This window comes from Lates calcarifer, linkage group LG7_2 (assembly GCF_001640805.2).
Source record: "Lates calcarifer isolate ASB-BC8 linkage group LG7_2, TLL_Latcal_v3, whole genome shotgun sequence".
Classification (NCBI taxonomy): Eukaryota; Metazoa; Chordata; class Actinopteri; family Centropomidae; genus Lates; species Lates calcarifer.
In genome coordinates, this window is record NC_066854.1 from 12,384,857 (window position 1) to 12,402,517 (window position 17,661).

At 41.5% G+C, this 17,661-nt stretch overlaps 1 protein-coding gene across 1 annotated transcript; it reads left to right on the plus strand.

Annotated features, from left to right (window-relative positions):
* Positions 1–232: 232 nt before the first annotated feature.
* Positions 233–17,129, plus strand: LOC108880190 (protein SON). Its single transcript, XM_051065934.1, is given in 21 exon segments — positions 233–365; positions 1,145–1,360; positions 3,149–3,183; positions 3,439–3,629; positions 3,896–4,095; positions 4,910–5,130; positions 5,350–5,611; positions 5,727–5,920; positions 6,641–6,793; positions 7,084–7,241; positions 7,243–7,260; positions 8,256–8,390; positions 9,555–9,641; positions 9,830–10,045; positions 10,678–10,788; positions 11,720–11,836; positions 11,990–12,137; positions 12,343–12,411; positions 14,411–14,526; positions 14,906–15,007; positions 16,332–17,129. Coding segments are annotated over 21 exon segments (2,910 nt in total). The 5' UTR covers positions 233–282; the 3' UTR covers positions 16,410–17,129.
* Positions 17,130–17,661: the final 532 nt, after the last annotated feature.

Here is a 17,661-nt window from a genome sequence, read left to right on the forward strand (position 1 = left end):
TTTCTAACTTTTACAACTTTGAACCACACTTTCAAAATAAATTAGCTCAAACGTTTCCGGAGAAATTTGAATTCTCTGAGTGCTAACTGCATGTTACTATGCCAAAGAAAGTTGGTGGAAACGAAAGACAAACAAAAGGTTTGGCCACTCAGTCAACCCAGAGTCCAGCTCGGTCACTGAGGTCTCGCAAAAACACTCGAAATGAAAACAGTCCGAGACCCGGAACCTAGCGGCAGGTGAAACAGATCCCACCCGGACCCTGCTGTGAGATGCACATTAAACATGGCGGCCAACATAGAGCAAATTTTCCAAGATTTTATATTGAGTAAAATCAGAGAAATCGAAGACCAGAATGAAGACAAATCGTACGTCAATGTTGTGTTTTGTGTTCGTCTTAGTGGTAGGTAAATGCAGTTAGTTAGCTAGTGAATAAACTGAACAAACTCGTTAGTTTTCCAACTATAAAGGCCGGCTGTCGTTCTGGTTGCCAAATATACCACACAAGCTAACGTTAGCTATACAACTACACATTTAATAATTGATTTACAGCCAGTAGCGACATTAAGTATGAGTGGCGGGGTGTAAATAAAGCGTCTTTCAAAGCTATCCGTCAGGAGTAGAGCAGCCCTGTCTCTATTTCATTTCACTACAGTGTTATAATATTCAGTCGAGCACAGTTTCACTGGTGAGGTAGCTAAGGAACACTGTGTGTTTATCACATTCACCATGCATAAAATATTTCCTCCTTGTTCCCACCTGCTGGTGTTCAGAGGAGGGAATGCACACTTAAAGATCAGTGTTTACTTCTGAGATTTGACAAATTTCCAGTCACCTATGCAAATAAAGTATTTTCTCCTTAAGATTAATTGTATTGGTATAGAGTAAATTCCCCATACCTTTGAGTAGGAGCTCTATTTTTTAAGTCCTTACATTTGTTTAAAGCATTTTGACATGTCTGGATAACTTAAGAAAAACCCAGAGTCCTTTGAAATCTGCAAAAACACACTGATTAACTTACTGTACCTTTTCATCGGGACAGTTCTCTGAATAAATCTCCAGCCACATTTAAAAAGTTGTGTTGCGCAGTTAGAATAAATGCAACTAAGCAGCAATATCTCTTCTTCCACCTCTATGTGTCTACCAGTGCTGGTGAAGGAGTGGGTGCTGGCAGTGAGTTGGATGGAGCACAGAAAGCCACTTCAGAGAGAGAGAAACAGGAAGACTTCAGGGGCAGTGGATCACAAAAGAAACACAAGAAGCACAAAAAACACAGAAGTAAGAAGAAGAAGAGGAATCGAGAGAAGGAGAGCAGTTCAGAGTCTGCTGCAGAGCTGGAGGGAGGAATCAAACATCAGCCAAGGTGAATGGTCTTATCCAACTATTTAATAACACTGTGATCCCTCAATAATACCATGCATAAACAGTTAAGAGAAAGTGACTGAGTACTTTGAACTTCTTCTGACCCGCTGATACAACCTTCTCTGAACTGAACTGACACGGACATTACTTTTCTCTGACTGAAAAGGTGATGTTTTCACATTACACATGATGAATGAAGGCATAGAATGTGAGTCAAAACATGAGAGTCATGTAGGCTGTATAAGGATGTGGGATGGCTGCTCTGCAGGTGTGTGAACTGACGTTAACTGGGCATGGGAGAGGATGATACATTGAAGAAAAGCATCAGCAATAATACTGAGTGAAAAACATCTAAAAAGCATGAACCACCAATTGTATTTCACTTTTAGAATGATATGATAATATAACTGCTTTGGTGTAATATAAAATAGATTCATTTCTGCTCCCTGTGTGTAACAGTATTTTTTTAAAATCAAGACTTTTTCCATTTTTTTTGGAAGAGTGTAAGCTGAGCTGTGGCAGATGATCACCCGAACCACTTAACTGATGTGTTTGGTGAGCCTTCACTCAGCCAAGTCCTCCACAGTCTGCCCTAGGTTGAACTTTATTGCTCATATATTTTTAGTACATAATATAATGAGTCCACTGTGATCTTCAGATAATGTGTGGAGTTTTCTTGTCTCTGTTTACAGTAAGTTTACTAACAAATGCATAGCATGTGCTTTTGAAGTCTAGAGCTGGTTATGATAGAAGTGGCATTGCCATTGTGGTGCTCTTGTGTTGGTGTGGTTGTTCTACAACAAGTGTCTAAGTAACATCCAGATGAATGAAGGACCCAAGGTTTCCCAACAGAACATTGTATTGTAACGAGATAATCAGTGTTCAGTGTGATTTCATTTCAGTGCCCGTGTTAACAGGTTAGAGAAAAAATCAAACATTCTATTACTGATGGCCATTATATGAGGCAAAGTCAATGTAGAAAGATAGAGCTGGCAGTAGCAGCACTGCAGCAGACACACTGATGCCGTGGACACACACGCGAGCTGTAGCAGTTCAGAGATGTAGCTGTCTTTGTGGATGGTGGAGTCCCTTACTACTGTGCACTGTTTAGCCCTGATGCTGGAGGTTGGTGAGGGTCAAAAGCTGGTTTGCAGGCAGGAATGGTGACTGCAGACCACACAACCAGGTGCTTGCTCTTGTGAACCTTTCCACGCTGGAAAGCTCCCCTGCTGACAAGGCTTTGGCGGAGTCGGTGCTAGCAGACTATAATGCCTTTAGCTAGTGCTATCTGGAGTGCCCATCACATTTGAGATGAAAAGTAGCGAGTCCTAAATGGTATGAGTTAGCACACGGTTGCAGAAGAGCAGTAACATTTTAAGAGTTGAGATTCAGAGGAATAAAGAGATTAAAAAGAAATGAGTGAGGCGACCTGATGGCCAAATGGTTAGGGCCTCAGTGCCCTGAGCAGCTGGTCCCCAGTTCGCCTCCCAATCCAGCCAGACCCTTACTGTGTGTCATTCCCTTCCTGTTTCCTGTCAATAAAAAACATAAAGCCCCCAAAAAGTTGAAGGTTTAACCAAGGGGCTTCAGGGAAAGGGAAAGTCCCAAGACACTGTTTTTGCTGTGCATTATGGGTCTTATACCAGTCATCTGTGTGTATGCAAGGTTTGGCTTTGGTTATATAAGTTTTCTGTTGTAGTGGACAAAAAACCATTGGTTTTCCTGTCATTTTATGATTAATACCTGCTTTTCAAATGTGCCTAACTCAGGTTTTGTCTTTGCTTCATAGAAGAGGAACACCAACAGAGGTGAATAAAGAGCAAAGTAAGTCTTTTTCTTATTTCATACAGTGATGTGTTGATGTCAAAATGATTACATATTTAGTTAAGTGTTATGTGATATAGTGTTAACATCATTGTTTCCCTCGGGGTGTTCTCTTAAGGACTATTTTGAACCAGCATGACATTTGCCTGCTTGTATCACCATACTCCCTATGAGCCCAAAATCAGCTCATTATTTGTACTTCATCTCTTCATCTTCTTACATACACTGTACTGTACTGTTGAACTGTTTGTCCAGGTGAGGCTAAGAAGAGTAAATCCAAATGTCACAAGCGGCATTCAACGGGAAAGAGGAAGAAAAAGAGGAGGAGGAGGAAAGGTGAAGAGAACTCGTCAGATTCGGACTCAGAGTACGTGTCAAAGCAGAGGGATAGTAAAAACCTGTCACCAAGGAGAAGAGAGGAGCTGCCTGATATCATCCCCAAACAGGTTAAAACATCAAAAACCTGCTAATCAGAACTGTCTCTGTAATGTTGGCAATGATGCCTGATCTTAGTTTCCTTGTAATGAAATAAAATACACAGTATTTCCCTTGAACTGAAGTAGCAAAAAAAAAAAAAAAAAAATAGATATTAGATTTCAGTTATTAACATACATCTGTCCTTGTAATGGGATGGAGACAAACAACATCATGCACATTACTGAAATAATGCCACATGTACATCAGTGCCATTAAAGACATTGCTTCCCAACAGGATAGTTCCAATAAAGGAAGAAGAGATGAGGAAAGACATGGCAGGAGGAGTTGTCGTCGTTCCCGTTCGCAGTCACATTCCGATCATCGTTCACATTCCTGCTCAGCGAGGAGGAGCTCACGCACACGGTGTCGACACCACCACCGAAGGTCTAGGACTCGCTCCTTATCCAGTTCACGGCGCCACAGGACCTGGTCCAGGTATGAACTAGTCTCGATTGATTGATTCTTGAACGGAAGGTGAAACATCAAGAGCTTGAGCTCGCACGACTTAAAGCAAAACTATGTAACATGGTAGGAAATGACTGTAGTGCATCACCTCACTGTTTGTGAATCATCAATCATAAAAAGAACAAGACAGAAGGTAAGGAAACGAAACACTTATTTAGCAGAAGCTACAAAATGACATCTCAGTTTAGCATAACCTGGTTTATTTTTGGGATAATGTTACTACTAATAAATGCACTGCACTTATATAGTGCTTTTCTAGTCATGTCGACTACAAGGTCGAGGTCGCTGTTGCTGCTGCTGCTGCTGCTCAGCAAACGTTACACAGTTTTGCTTTAACCTCAAATGTTTCTTCATGTCTTCACTCTTTGTGCATTTACTTATTTTTCTGTAAGATGTGAAAACATTCAAATACAAGTCTGCACAGTGGTGATCTCAATTTGCCAACAGTGAAACTAGATGTTAAAATTCATTTGTTAGGCTGTACCTCCCACACCACTGCTGTCCAGTTTATACAACACCAACACATTTCAAGTTTGGATGACATTGCATGTGTTTTTTTCACACAGTGCAAAGTTGCTTTTAACAGACAGTATGCTTAGGCGTATGTATACTCAATATTGGTTCTGATTGCTTATAGTCTATAGCAGCACACTCAGCTTTAAATTCGTCAGGAAAAGCAACAGTGTGACTGCTCACATGGTTCATAAACAAAGAGGTCTTCCTCATTATGATGCTCTCTTCATTGTGATCTTGCTTTATCCTGCCATGATGTGGCTGCTGGTAGCTCCTCTGAAAAGAGGGGAGCTTTGGATGAATCCCTACAGTTCCCCCAAGGTCCGTCAGAAAGCCTCCAGCCGCCTCAGCTGGCCTCCAGCCCCAGCCAGAGAGACATCAAAGTAGAGGAGCTGACGGAGTCGAGCACAGCCGGGCTGCAGAGCCCTGAGCAGTGTGAGAAGCCAGCAGAGAAAAAAGAAGAGAAAGCAGAGGACACAACACAAAAACTAGGTAAGCCTGTTTGATGCCTTTGTGCTCATCCCATATTAAAGATAGATATTAGTAATTTGTTGGTTCATCCATTGACTCTGTACTGTATTTAGTAAATGTTCAATTTCTTCTTTCTTTCTCCTTCTTCTTCGTCTTTGTTATCTGCATTAATTTTAACATAGGTTTATTCAGTTCTTTAAGGTGTGTCCAAGTAACACCCCCTGTGGTCTAATATCAAAGCTGCAGGTTGTGGCACATCCCAGTCCAGAACTGCTGAACCTCACCAGACCACAGAGCCCGGCTTCCCTCAGCTTAAAGCGTCCGAAGACCCCGCCACCAGTGTTAAATCACCAGCAAAGAAGAAGAGGAAAGCACCCAAATCCCCAGAGAGGGTCAAAGAAGGAAAGTCGTCAAAAAGGCAGAGGAGATCCAAGTCACCGGGTAGGAGCCACAGGAGGGGATCCAGATCGAGGAGCCCTTCAAGGACAAGATCACGATCGAGGTAGAGTCAGTGAAGTGAAAATGCTCATGATTCATACTCCACCCCACTGCGCCTTGGAAATCATGTTCTGACAGTGCCAACAGAACTACAACTGAACTTCATGTTGTCTGTGCAGGTCAGGAGGCCGGAGGTCGTGGAGGTCACGTTCACGCTCAGCGTCGCGGGGCCGGAGGAGGGCTACGTACAGCCAGAGAGACCGATGGAAACGAGAGCCGAGTCACTCCCCTGTCCTCATCCTCCGTAAAAATAGATCCCCCACCAGGAAGAACTGCAGTTCGAGTAACAGCCCTCAGCGCATCAGTGAACTGGGTCAGACAACATGAAATCACACTGTAGTTTGTTCTTTTTTCATTTGCATGTCGGCATTACTTTTATGTACTAAAGTTGAAGGCAGCTGCACTTCTTTTAGGTTTCTTGAAGACATCTCACCTCTCATCAGAAAGGCTTCCTCAGTTCTGAAAACTGGTTGGGGAGTCCAGCTATTGATAAACTCAATACCTGCTTTTCTGCATCCACATGCAAAAAATATTTCTGCAGTGGTGAAAAAACGTCATGTATCCAACTGCACAAATATATTCAGAAGAGTTCTGTCTGCCAATAGCTAAAGAGAAAAGAGGAAACATGTCTCCAAGGGGCAATGTAACATGAACTTGCCACACACACAATAAAACAAATAACTACGTTCATAAATTACTGTTCATGTCCTTGTATTTCTGCAGCTACATTAGTTGCCCAGTGCTGCTCTGCATATTTCAGGCTACGTCCACAACTGATGGTGTGATTCATTGTGCTGATTTAGTCATTTTCAATGGAGCAACTGTTTCAACAATTTGGTACATTTCAATTAAGAAACTTTTTTTTTAGCATAGTTTGTGTTACTAGTTATATATGCCTGTAGCAACTGCTCAACTTTCAACAGTTACATAGTCTAAAATTGGTTGTTTGTTTTGGAATAGATGTTTAACGATGTCCAGTCACTCATTTAATGCACTGATTGTGTGACGGTGTATATTCTTTGTGTCTCCTCAGATAAGGAGCAGTTGTTGGAAATTGCCAAGGCCAATGCTGCTGCTATGTGTGCCAAAGCAGGTATGCCCATCCCTGCTGGCCTGAGGTCCACAGTACTTCCCCTGGCTCTGCCAAGTATGGCCATGAATGCTGCGATGGCCGGTATGACAGCTGGTATGATTTTGACTCATCTCCTTTCTGCATGATGTATTTTTTTTTACTGATCCATCCAGTGATCTGGTCCATGAAGGTTGTAATGTTTTGTTTTTGTTGACTGTTTCAGAGAGGTGTTTTTTAGAGGCTGTAGTTTGTGCTGCTGATCTAATGGTTTGGAAAATGAGTCACAGTTAGTGTGATCTATAAAGTCTGTTATTACAAGCTTGGATCTAACTTGAATTAGCTACTGCACAACTGTTTTTCAGTGGCTCCTCCTCTGTGTCATCCTCTGTGTCTCTCTCTCGCAGCCACCATGACAGCAGCCTTGTCTAACATGGGCACTCTGTCTTCACTGCTCTCACTGCCCTCCATCACCAACAAACCATCTCCTGCCGCTGCACAACCCAACATTGCTGCCTTGGAGGAAGTGAAGAGGAAAGTAGCGAAGCAGGCCTAACAGCATTAGCATTAAGGAATTTACTGATGTAAGCTTGCATTACACATGTTAACCATGTTTTATTCTCTGCACTCAGAAATAATTGAAAGTACTATTTAGTTAACTTTGTAATGGTAATAAATGTAAAAGATTCTCCAGCATCTCATCTGCTACCAGAGGCAGATGTGCTGTGTGGACACAGATGTTTTTTAAAGAAGAGAAAGTGGACCACAGCAGTGCCAGATCCAGTTGCAGCTTATGACTCGGAGATGACTATTTTCTGATATTTGATTGACTAAAAAATCAATTTGTTAATCAAGAAAATAATCAGCAGATCAATCGATAATTCAAATCATTGTTAGTTACAGCCTGTTGAACCCATGTGTTTATTTGCATATAGGGCGAGGAAGTGAGATCAGATCACAAGTGGTCACTTGAGACGCATGTTGAGACACATTCTAATGCAAGGTGTGAACTAAAGTCCACTTCTGATCCAATCACCCGAGACACATATTAATGCCAGGTATGAACAGAGCCATACAGGTTGAATTTGCTAGAGTATCTGATTATTGATTGAAAAATAAACGATTGTTTAGAAAACAGAAAAACTGAAATATCACATTAACACAAGTATTCAGGCACTTTTTTTACACTTACAATGACTTTTATTGTCTGCAATGTGCAAACTGAGACAGGCAAACACAACTCCCTTCACTTTAGGGAGAAATATGAGCTTCCATGTATTTTCTCGGCTGAGGCAGTGTAATGCTGAACATTGCTCTATGTTGCAAATTTTTAATCACGTTTGATGCTTTTATATACATATTTTATATCTATAGGTTGAAAGGGTTAAGTGTGTTGCAACAAAGTGACCACACCCAACTGTGATGTGGGGTTTCACTATCATGCGCTGTGATATGCTATGGACACAGCATTATGCATTATGGAGCTTACAAACTGTGCTGTGGTATCAGTGTTGTTTGAGGACAGCACTTAACAGTAATTTATTTGTGTGTGTGTGTGTGTGTGTGTGTGTGTTTGTAGAAATGCAAGATGATCGTGGACAGTAAAGGAGAGCTGCCAGTGGCAGTGCCTCATATTTCAGACGAAGAGGAAGATGGGAAACCCTTTGGAGGATCAGCTCTTCGCGAGCAAAAGGCCATCAGCTTCAGCATCAATGTAACATCCATGCACAGGCTACACTGTTTTGTTTTTGCACAGCCATGTTTAGGCATTGAAATAGGTTTGAAACAGTTTAATTCTTTGTTTCACACTGATGATTTGATTCTATTATACAGTAAAATAAACCCATTGTCTCCATATGCAGACTTCATCTTTTTCAAGAACTACTCCCTGTTTAAAGACATGGTTTAGTTGTCCTACTGATCAGAAACAGCTAGGAGAAATTCTTAATCTTAAAATCTTGAATGCAAATATATTACACTAACATTACCACCTTATTGTTGAACAACTGTAATCCTTAGAATATCAGTGTTGTCACTGTGAGCACAGAGTCTATAGCTGTCCCTTTATCTCTGAGATGTTTCTGCACCTTGACTGGAGTCCACCAGCGGTAAAATCAGGTTATTGGACATGATTTCACCACAGTAGGAAAACTGCTCAGAAATGATTTGAGGATCACGACAAAGAGTCCAAACCACTGACTCCCAAACTCTCTAGCTTGATTGAGCCTCTGTGGGACTTGTCTAATACTGTGGGTTCTCCTCATGCTGCCAAAACTGTGGCAACAGGGCATTAGCAGGGGGTCCTTTGGGTCCTGTGGATTGCGGGGGTGGGGCCTCCATGAATCTGGCTTGTTTCAGCTCATCCCACAGATATTGGATCTGATTGGCATTTGGAGGAGGAAAAAAAAAAACACATTCTCTGTTTCTGGCTGTGGATCTGCGGTGCTTTGTGTTCAGGTCATGAATCTCTGCACCAGTCAGACAGCAAAAATGATTTCCAGGAGGAGGTGAAGTTTCTTGTGAGCTGTGGTTGTCACTGTGATTGGCATAAGTGTGTCAGAGCAGAAAGACGAGTGATGTGAGCGGCTGTGAGCATATTTATTAGTCATCACATTCTCTCCTTTATATTCCATTGCGCATAATGTACACAAACCAAGACTGCTAGGTGTACTTGAAGATGACAACACAGTCCCTCCAAATCAGACATAAGAATTTTTGCTCTGATTTCTTGCAGTGTAATATACCATGCACCCTGATTTATTGGCTCTGCTTATAAAGTGTGTTCTTCTTCAGTGTTATGTGGAGCAATACCTTATTAAATGTAAATATTAAGTACCTAACTGACTGTTTAACACTCTCTCCTTTTTATCCCTTCCAGAACACTACAGTTCGTCCAGCAGTGCGCAGTGATGCAGGCATGGCCAAAGAGTTTCCTGTGTCCTCAGGATCGCAACACCGCAAGAAGGTCAGAATAGATGTAGACGAATCTTGTAACGTGTTTAAATGTTTGTTTTAAACTATGCCAGGAAGCGCACAGTGAAAAAAGTTGAACTACAAAAAACCTACCACCATGCTGTCCACAGTTAACTCACCTATTTCCTGCTGTAAACCTGAGACAGGTTGTTATACAACAATTTGCATACTTTTTTCCAGGAGGGCGAGGCGTTGGGAGCCTATGGAGAATGGGTTCCAGTTGACAAAACAGACAAAGTGGCAGCTGTGTCCAGAAAGGCCCTGACCACTGCTCCCGTAGCGCCAGCAGCCCCCTCATCATCGTGTGAAACAGAGGCAGAAGGATCACCAGAGGCCGTCGAACAGCCGGCGTTTGGGTCCCTTAAGGACAGCGTTTTTCCTGACCCACTAACACAGGTGAGAAGTGGAAGTATACTGTTTACACTGGGTGTATGCTTGTATGTTATTGAAAATCCTCCCTAAGCTCAGATTTAATATTCACTGGTGCATTTGAATAATGAATAATGCTGATGTTTATTGATTTTAAACCAGTTTTGTTATTGCTATAATTCGTACCTCTATTGTTTCATATCTGAATGAGTCACTTCATAAATATAGATCCAGAAATCAGAAATCAAAAAAAGACCAGTTAACACATTATGCAAAAATCAGTATAATGTTTAATGTGATTATAAAAGGAAGACCTGTGTCAGTATCTTTTGTTCACAGCTTTATTGAGTCCCTGCAGCAGGCTGAAAGCAGCAGGATACACATGCAGTGAACCTGCAGCCTCTAGATCAGATCTGTCATGAAAGCTTTTCTAATTAAATCAAAGTTTGTTCTTGTTAACTGTAAGTTTAAACGCTTGCTTACTCACCCGTACACCCGTCAGACGTTTCTGTGTGCAGACACATACCTCTGTGATTCCCTGCTTCACAATGTGTAAAGTTAAGTTTGACACTCTCCACCTCTTAATCTCCCCTCCAAACTCTTTCTCTGTTCTTCCTCTCTCTCTCTCTCTCTCTCTCTCCTCCTGTCTTTCTGTGCAGCCTGTAGATATCTCTCAGGCTGTAACTGAGAGAATCAAAGCTCAGAGGCGTTTGGCTGAGAACCCCTATGACGTCAGTGCCATCTGCATGCTCAGCCGGGCACAGGAGCAGGTATAATACACATCAATTAATATTATTATTGTTATTATTAACTGCATGTTTACAATGTTAACATGGCCATTTTTAGTGGGCTTAACATGTTCACCATATTAGTTTAGCATCTTGGCATGCTAGCATTTAATAATTAGCACTTAACACCAGGTTCTGCTGAAGCTGATGGGACTATCATAGTTTTATTGGTATTTACTCTTAAACAAACAATGGTGGAGGAAGTGTTCAGATCGCACAATTCATCCTTTTTTTAAATACAGTGTCAGATTTTATTGTGGTGTGTATTGTGCGTAATGTTCAGGGGTACAATGTGTGACATTGTCCACACTGCCATCATTGAAAATGTCCTCAAAAACCTCTTTTTATTCCCACAATTCATATCTCAAAGTTTTGGAATAAATTGCTTCCAAGTGCAGAGAGCTGACTAATACTCACATAGACTGCCATGTTAAACTGAGCTCTTACATTCTTGTCAAAAAGAACGATGATAGGAGTTTTTAAACTGCAACCAGCTCCTCTGCCATTAACAGCGGGGACACGTATAATACACCAGTCCCCTCACTGAGGCCTTGTGGTGCTCATAGTGAAGACATTTTGTAGATATGACTTAATCTTTTTCAGCTATGGTGGCCTTTTGATGACAAAACATGGCCTATAAGCTGTTGTCTACTTGGTGATTGTGTATTTCCCCACTTGTTCACCATAGCAACCAGTTACTCAGCAGTGTCTGGGCAGAAGTGAACTAAGCTGACTCTAACTAATAAGACTGATTAAAAACTAGCATTGAATATATATGTGAATATATATATAGGTCAATAATTATTTCATATGTGCACAGTGCTGATGAAATGTCCCCTCTTTGCATACTTGACTACTGGAGCGGATGAATACTTTGACCCTCTGATCTAATGCAGATGTACTGTTTTGTTAGGTGGATGCATGGGCCCAATCAAACACTGTTCCTGGCCTCTTCACTGGTTCAACTGGAGCCCAGGTCCTTAGCTCAGAGGAGCTGTCCACCAGCGGACCACAAGCATGGCTGAAGAAGGTAAGACACACACACACACACACACACACACACACACTATGTGCACAAGCTGATTAGTGCAAAAAGATATAAAAAACTGTATGATGCAATATCACTCCCTTTTTCCCCCTCGGCCTTTCCCTCTCTCTCACTGTCTCTCTGTGTCTCTGTTAGGACCAGTTCCTCAGGGCAGCTCCAGTATCAGGGGGTGTTGGGGAGTTCCTCATGAGGAAGATGGGCTGGAAGACGGGAGAGGGCCTGGGGAGGAACCGGGAGGGTACCGTGGAGCCCATCATTATTGACTTCAAGGTCGACCGCAAAGGTCTGAGGCTGGAACAGAGTTTAAGCGTTCAGTTGCTCTCTTTTGCCACTTTAGCTCTTTAGACGACTCTTCAGCAGGAATACAACATTGCAGCATTGCCCTTATTGAAATCAGAACCACCTTAATATCTCTACCCCATCAGCCAATAAGAGGACACTGATGAGAATGATGGCAGTAATTCTGGTAGTGGTGTCTTGTCTTCTAGGACTGGTTGCTGAAGGAGAGAAGCCACAGAAGCAGACGGGAGGACTGGTGGTGACCAAGGATCTAATGGGTAACAGATACACAGCAGACACAGTCACGGCATGTAGAGTGTGTTGTTTTGGTAGCACATTTCCCATGAGCAGTTGAGTCAGTCAGCACCTGTGTTAGTTTATCCATCGAAAACAAGAGTAAAACTGAATATCTGGTTTTCAGAAGTTAGATGCTTTACCTGTTGTGCTGCCTTTAAGAAGAAAGAGCTGGTATTCTACAGCTCTCTGTCTCTGTCAGTAACATTATCTGATGTGAGCAGTTCTTGGAAGAAGCAGATTTATGGGCTGAATTACTCCACAGTTCACCAAGAATTAGACAAGCAGCAACAGTAAAACCACATGGATGGACTACAAAAACATGCAGGCAGCATGACGACTTTTTAAAGAAGAGTGCTGTGGCTGTGGCTGTAACATTAATGATACTTTCAGTCAGGTAGGCTTTCTTGTTGCTATCAGAAGAAATGAGGAAGCTCTGGGATTAATATCAACAGTCAGTTAAGTCTTCCTTTAGATGTTTGCTAAAGAAACATCACAACATTTTAGCTTCTCCTCCGTCATGATGATGCTAGTGCTCATACAGAGAGAGTACAGTGAGAGTATATAATAATTCTCGCAAGCGCCAAGTCTCAGCTATAATTTGAGTAAGTTTTTATCAATATTGGAAGAAGAATGTGTGAGATGTAGTGGAGTCAAGTTATTGCACACTTACACTTACTACATGTTTCTTGGCAGCTGTGTGCATGCACAAAAGAGCTAACATGATAGTCGAACTGTCTATCAAAATGATGCAAAGGAAGAAAGGAATGTGACACAAAGCATGCCACCTCATCCATCAAACAGTGGTTGCTCTGTTATGGCTTGAGCAGATATGGCTGCAGATGGAACTGGCAAACTGGCATTTATTGACAACTGATCAAATTAACACAATGAACGTAGAGGAACACAGGAGTATTCTGTGCGTTCGCATTCAGTCAAATGCAACAGTCCTCATCATTCAGAGCAACCAACCAGGATGAGGAAGTAGAATATTATATCATAGGCATCGTACCTGAGATCAACCTGATCATTCAGATTCAGGTTCAGGTTTATTTTCATTTCATATACTTGACATACATACAAGGAAATAATGTTGTGCAACAATGAACATACAAAACACAAAACACCACACAGTCTTAAGAGTAAGAGTGAGCAGTCTTACATTAGCTGCAACAACTTGGGTGTAAACAAGGTCTTGTGTGTATTCCCTCTTCCTTGTAGCTAACTTGATACACTGGTGGAGTTTCAGCAAAACTTTAAATTTGCATGATTGGAGTCACCAATGATGACAACTTGTTGATTGATGATCAGCCCTCACAGATAGACTGCTACATAACAACAGTAGGAGAGGCCACTGTGTCTGTATGTACTGTCACGGTTGACAAAAGATTGAGCACTAGCTGAAGACGAGGCTAAGGGCAGAGAGACACAACAAGCAGGAGGGAGAGCATCATTAGGGAAGAGACAAAGATAGTGATGTCTGTGGATTCTCCATGAAATATTAAATATAATGGTTTGACTTCATGTGTATCTGTCCAGTTACAGTGGCAGGAAAAAGTGTGTGAGGGCTTTGGAGGTGTGTTCCAGTGCCTGGCTCTGTGGCTGGTTGTTGAGAATTGCTGCTCTGACAGCAGATCCATGCACAATGATTAAGCATAGATGTACATAACACAATGAAACATTAAACCAGATGGAATGAGTTCAGTCACACTGACTTTGACTGATAACAGGACATTTGATTTTAATTAGATGTAGTGTTTCTTATTGTAGGATTAGAAATGCTAGTGGAATTTAAAAAAAAACCCTCAAACATCAAAACCGGACAGAATACAGACAAATATTCACTTTCACCTGGTTGTGACAGTCATTTTGATGAGCTTTGATCAAACTTAATGTGAATGATGCATATAAATATTTGATCGATTCACCTCCTTTGATTGTTCCTTGCTCTGTTGGATGATCTGCCCTTTTATCTGTGCACAGGGAAGCACCCGGTGTCGGCTCTTATCGAGCTGTGCAACAAGAGGCGGATAATGCAGCCAGACTTTGTCATGGTCCATCACAGTGGTCCTGACCACCGCAAGAATTTTCTTTTCAAGGTGGGTACATTAGCTGGGTACAAGTTAAACCTTCAAGGTTTGTCCTCGCTGTTAAAACGCTTCTGCATCTCTTCATCTGAATTCTGTAGTGTCATATTTAAAGAAATTCTCAAAACTTGATTTGGTTTTCTTCATCTGACAACAAGATAAGCAAGAAGCCAGCAAGTCTACAGCCATGGTGGCAGCTCAGGGAGCCTGTAGGAGGCCCAGCGATGCTTTGAGCTAAATGCAAATGCTCACATTTGAGTTTCAAAACAGCAACAACAAACTAGTAACTGCAAAGTAACTGCATGAAATTTGCTTCCATCCCCTGTTATATATCTTCTAATGGTTTAATTCTGACATTTAAGCATGCATACATTTGCTGTGTTGTTTCCAGGTGACAGTGAATGGTGTGGACTATCAGCCCCAGACAGCCAGCCCTAATAAGAAACATGCCAAGGCCATGGCAGCTACAGTTGCCTTGCAGGCTCTGGGAGAGGTAATATTAAAAATAATAACATAACAAGAAGAGCACAACATAGAGGGTTTCTGTTTGACTTTATTTTACATGTATTGACTCTGGATCTTCTTCATGCAGTCAGGCCCTTCTATGACTCCAGAGGGAGCTACTTTAAATCAGAGCCTGTGTTCACAAAGCTTCTTGTGGCTAAAAGTAGCTCCTGACTTCAGGAGAAACTCCTAAAAATTGGGAGTGCAAGTCCTCATGTTGGAACTCCTAATTTTTAACTCACAAAGCCACCTAGTGGTAAAAGTTGCACATAAATCTGGGAGAAGTTAAAAGCAGTCGATAAGATTCCTAAATCACAAAGAATCATAAAGTGGCTGCTGTCACTCCATCTGTTTTGAAACCTTGAACAATGCTGAATTACTTAAAAGATAATAATAATAATGACGGTTGTGAGGGATGCAGTAATATCTCCAACCAACTGAAACAACCCAGTCAGTTATATTTCAGTGGAGACACTGATCATATTTCATGTGGGGCTGCTTGTTATGACAGTCTACTATTTGATGGCTTTGATTAACAGTCACAGCAATGCTTTTGCAGTATTGCAGTCATTACATAAACATCCTCATGCATCTCCGTGGCTAATTGCATTTCAGGATTAATGCACCCCTGCGGGCCCATTATGCTGGTGTCTGACCAAGCACACTGTGTAACATGGAGGCAGCGTTTTCTCTGGTACAGATCAGCCTCTCATCAAACACTCGCTGTGGTTGTTGCTGCGAGCAAGCTCATCCATGAGAGCTGCTGTCAGCCATAGCAACAGAGTCTTACTCCTAGCTTAGGAGTTCTTGGTTTTCCTTAGTAAAAGTTGGTCTTAGCAGCAGGAGAGAAGTGGACTCACCAGACACCTGTCCCCGCTCCTCGTCTCTGCTATAGGCCAGCGGCTAAGCAGCTTTCATTATACAGTCTGACTTTGGTTCTTTTGGTCAGCTCAGAACCAAAATGCAAAAACAAAATGGAACATAAATTGTTGCTCATGTAAATGTTGCCTGACTTTTTATAACATAATGACACATGAGAGGGAGAAATGCACAATAACTAAACAATGAAATGAGCAAATCTTGTCGCACCTTTCACTTGACCTGCATCTCCCACTTTGGGAACTGCCACTGTAGACTCCTAGTGTTATATACATATATATATATATTTACAATAACTGTGTCACTATGTCAACTAAAATTAAGTATCAAATGATGTCTACACACTGTTATTATTATATTTGAGTAGAATGTTGCATTACATTAATTCTACATTAATATAAAATATATTCAAATGTGTTTTATTTTGTTCCCAGGTTCCTGTTGATGGTCCAGGACTCTACACTGGCCCTGTCTTCACTGCTGCTTCTACTGGCCCCCTGTTCTCTACATAGACACACACACACGCACAGGAGTGGGACTCACAGATTATACATAGCTCAACAGTTTGACTGTACTCTCACTTCAGTTTGAGGGACACAGAAATTTCCAGCTGATTATTTCCACTCTGTTGACTTATTTATATTCTAAGAAATGAACAAATATGATAGGAACACGACAGTGAGAACCTCGAGGAACACTGTGGCTTCAGATGGCACAGAGCATGTTTGAGTCAAAGCTACAAGTGACCAATTTTATACCTGAAAAACCACTCTTGTCATTTTAAGGTCATTTTAAGTCACTATGTTTATGACAGGGTGGCAAATATATTTTTGCAAGATTGTCAGGACTGGGAAAGAGTCTCCATCTCATATTAAAAGTGGATGGCATGTATGTATGTATCTATGTATGATGACATTTATAATATAGTAGCATTTCAGCCAGATAAACAAATACTTTAGTCTAACTGTAGACCAAACACAAGTTTCTCTGCAACAGATTTGCTGTTTGTCGCAGCAAAGCAGAGCTTAGTCGGGCCGTTAAATGAAAAGTTCTGTCTGTAAATGACTGTGTAGTGTTGGTTCACAACTTTTCTGTTGGTCCTGATATTATATTTGTGGCCTGGCATCCTTCTAATGAAATGTTTCTCATACAAGACGCTGTTAAACTTTGTGGAACTGACCTTCTAAAAATGCGTAAACACAGAATAAAGATTCTATTTATGTTATGTTGTAGAGGAATCCACATTGTGTTTCTTGGTAACAATGCCAGTAGAATGTGGTTGGAACTAGGAGCGTCAGCCCTCACATGTTCTGCCCCCCCCCAGCACACAAGCACCCTAACCAACCAGCAGGAGTCACTGCTGTAGTGATTGCTCACCATCTTCTTAACTGCAGACACTGCCAGATGTGTTAAATACTCCACCCAAGCAAAACAGGAGCACTGCTGCTGAACACTGAAGCTGGGTATCTGTGCTTTTTCCTTGCACCACCCACTCCACTGTTTGTCTAAAGGCTTCATTCACCCTTCGATGTTGATGATAAAATGGAGAAATTCCAACACAGATATTATCATAATTTTTTGGTGCCTCCGGGCAGTAAAAAAAACCCTGCAATTTTGACCTTCATTTTTCAATAATTTTGAGAAAAAATGTGATATCCCAAATGGATAAGACATGATTACTGACTGAAAATCTTGTTTGTTTTGCTGTATTCTATTCTGAGCATGTATAAAGCAAGAGCTTATTCCTCATCTGACCACCCATAA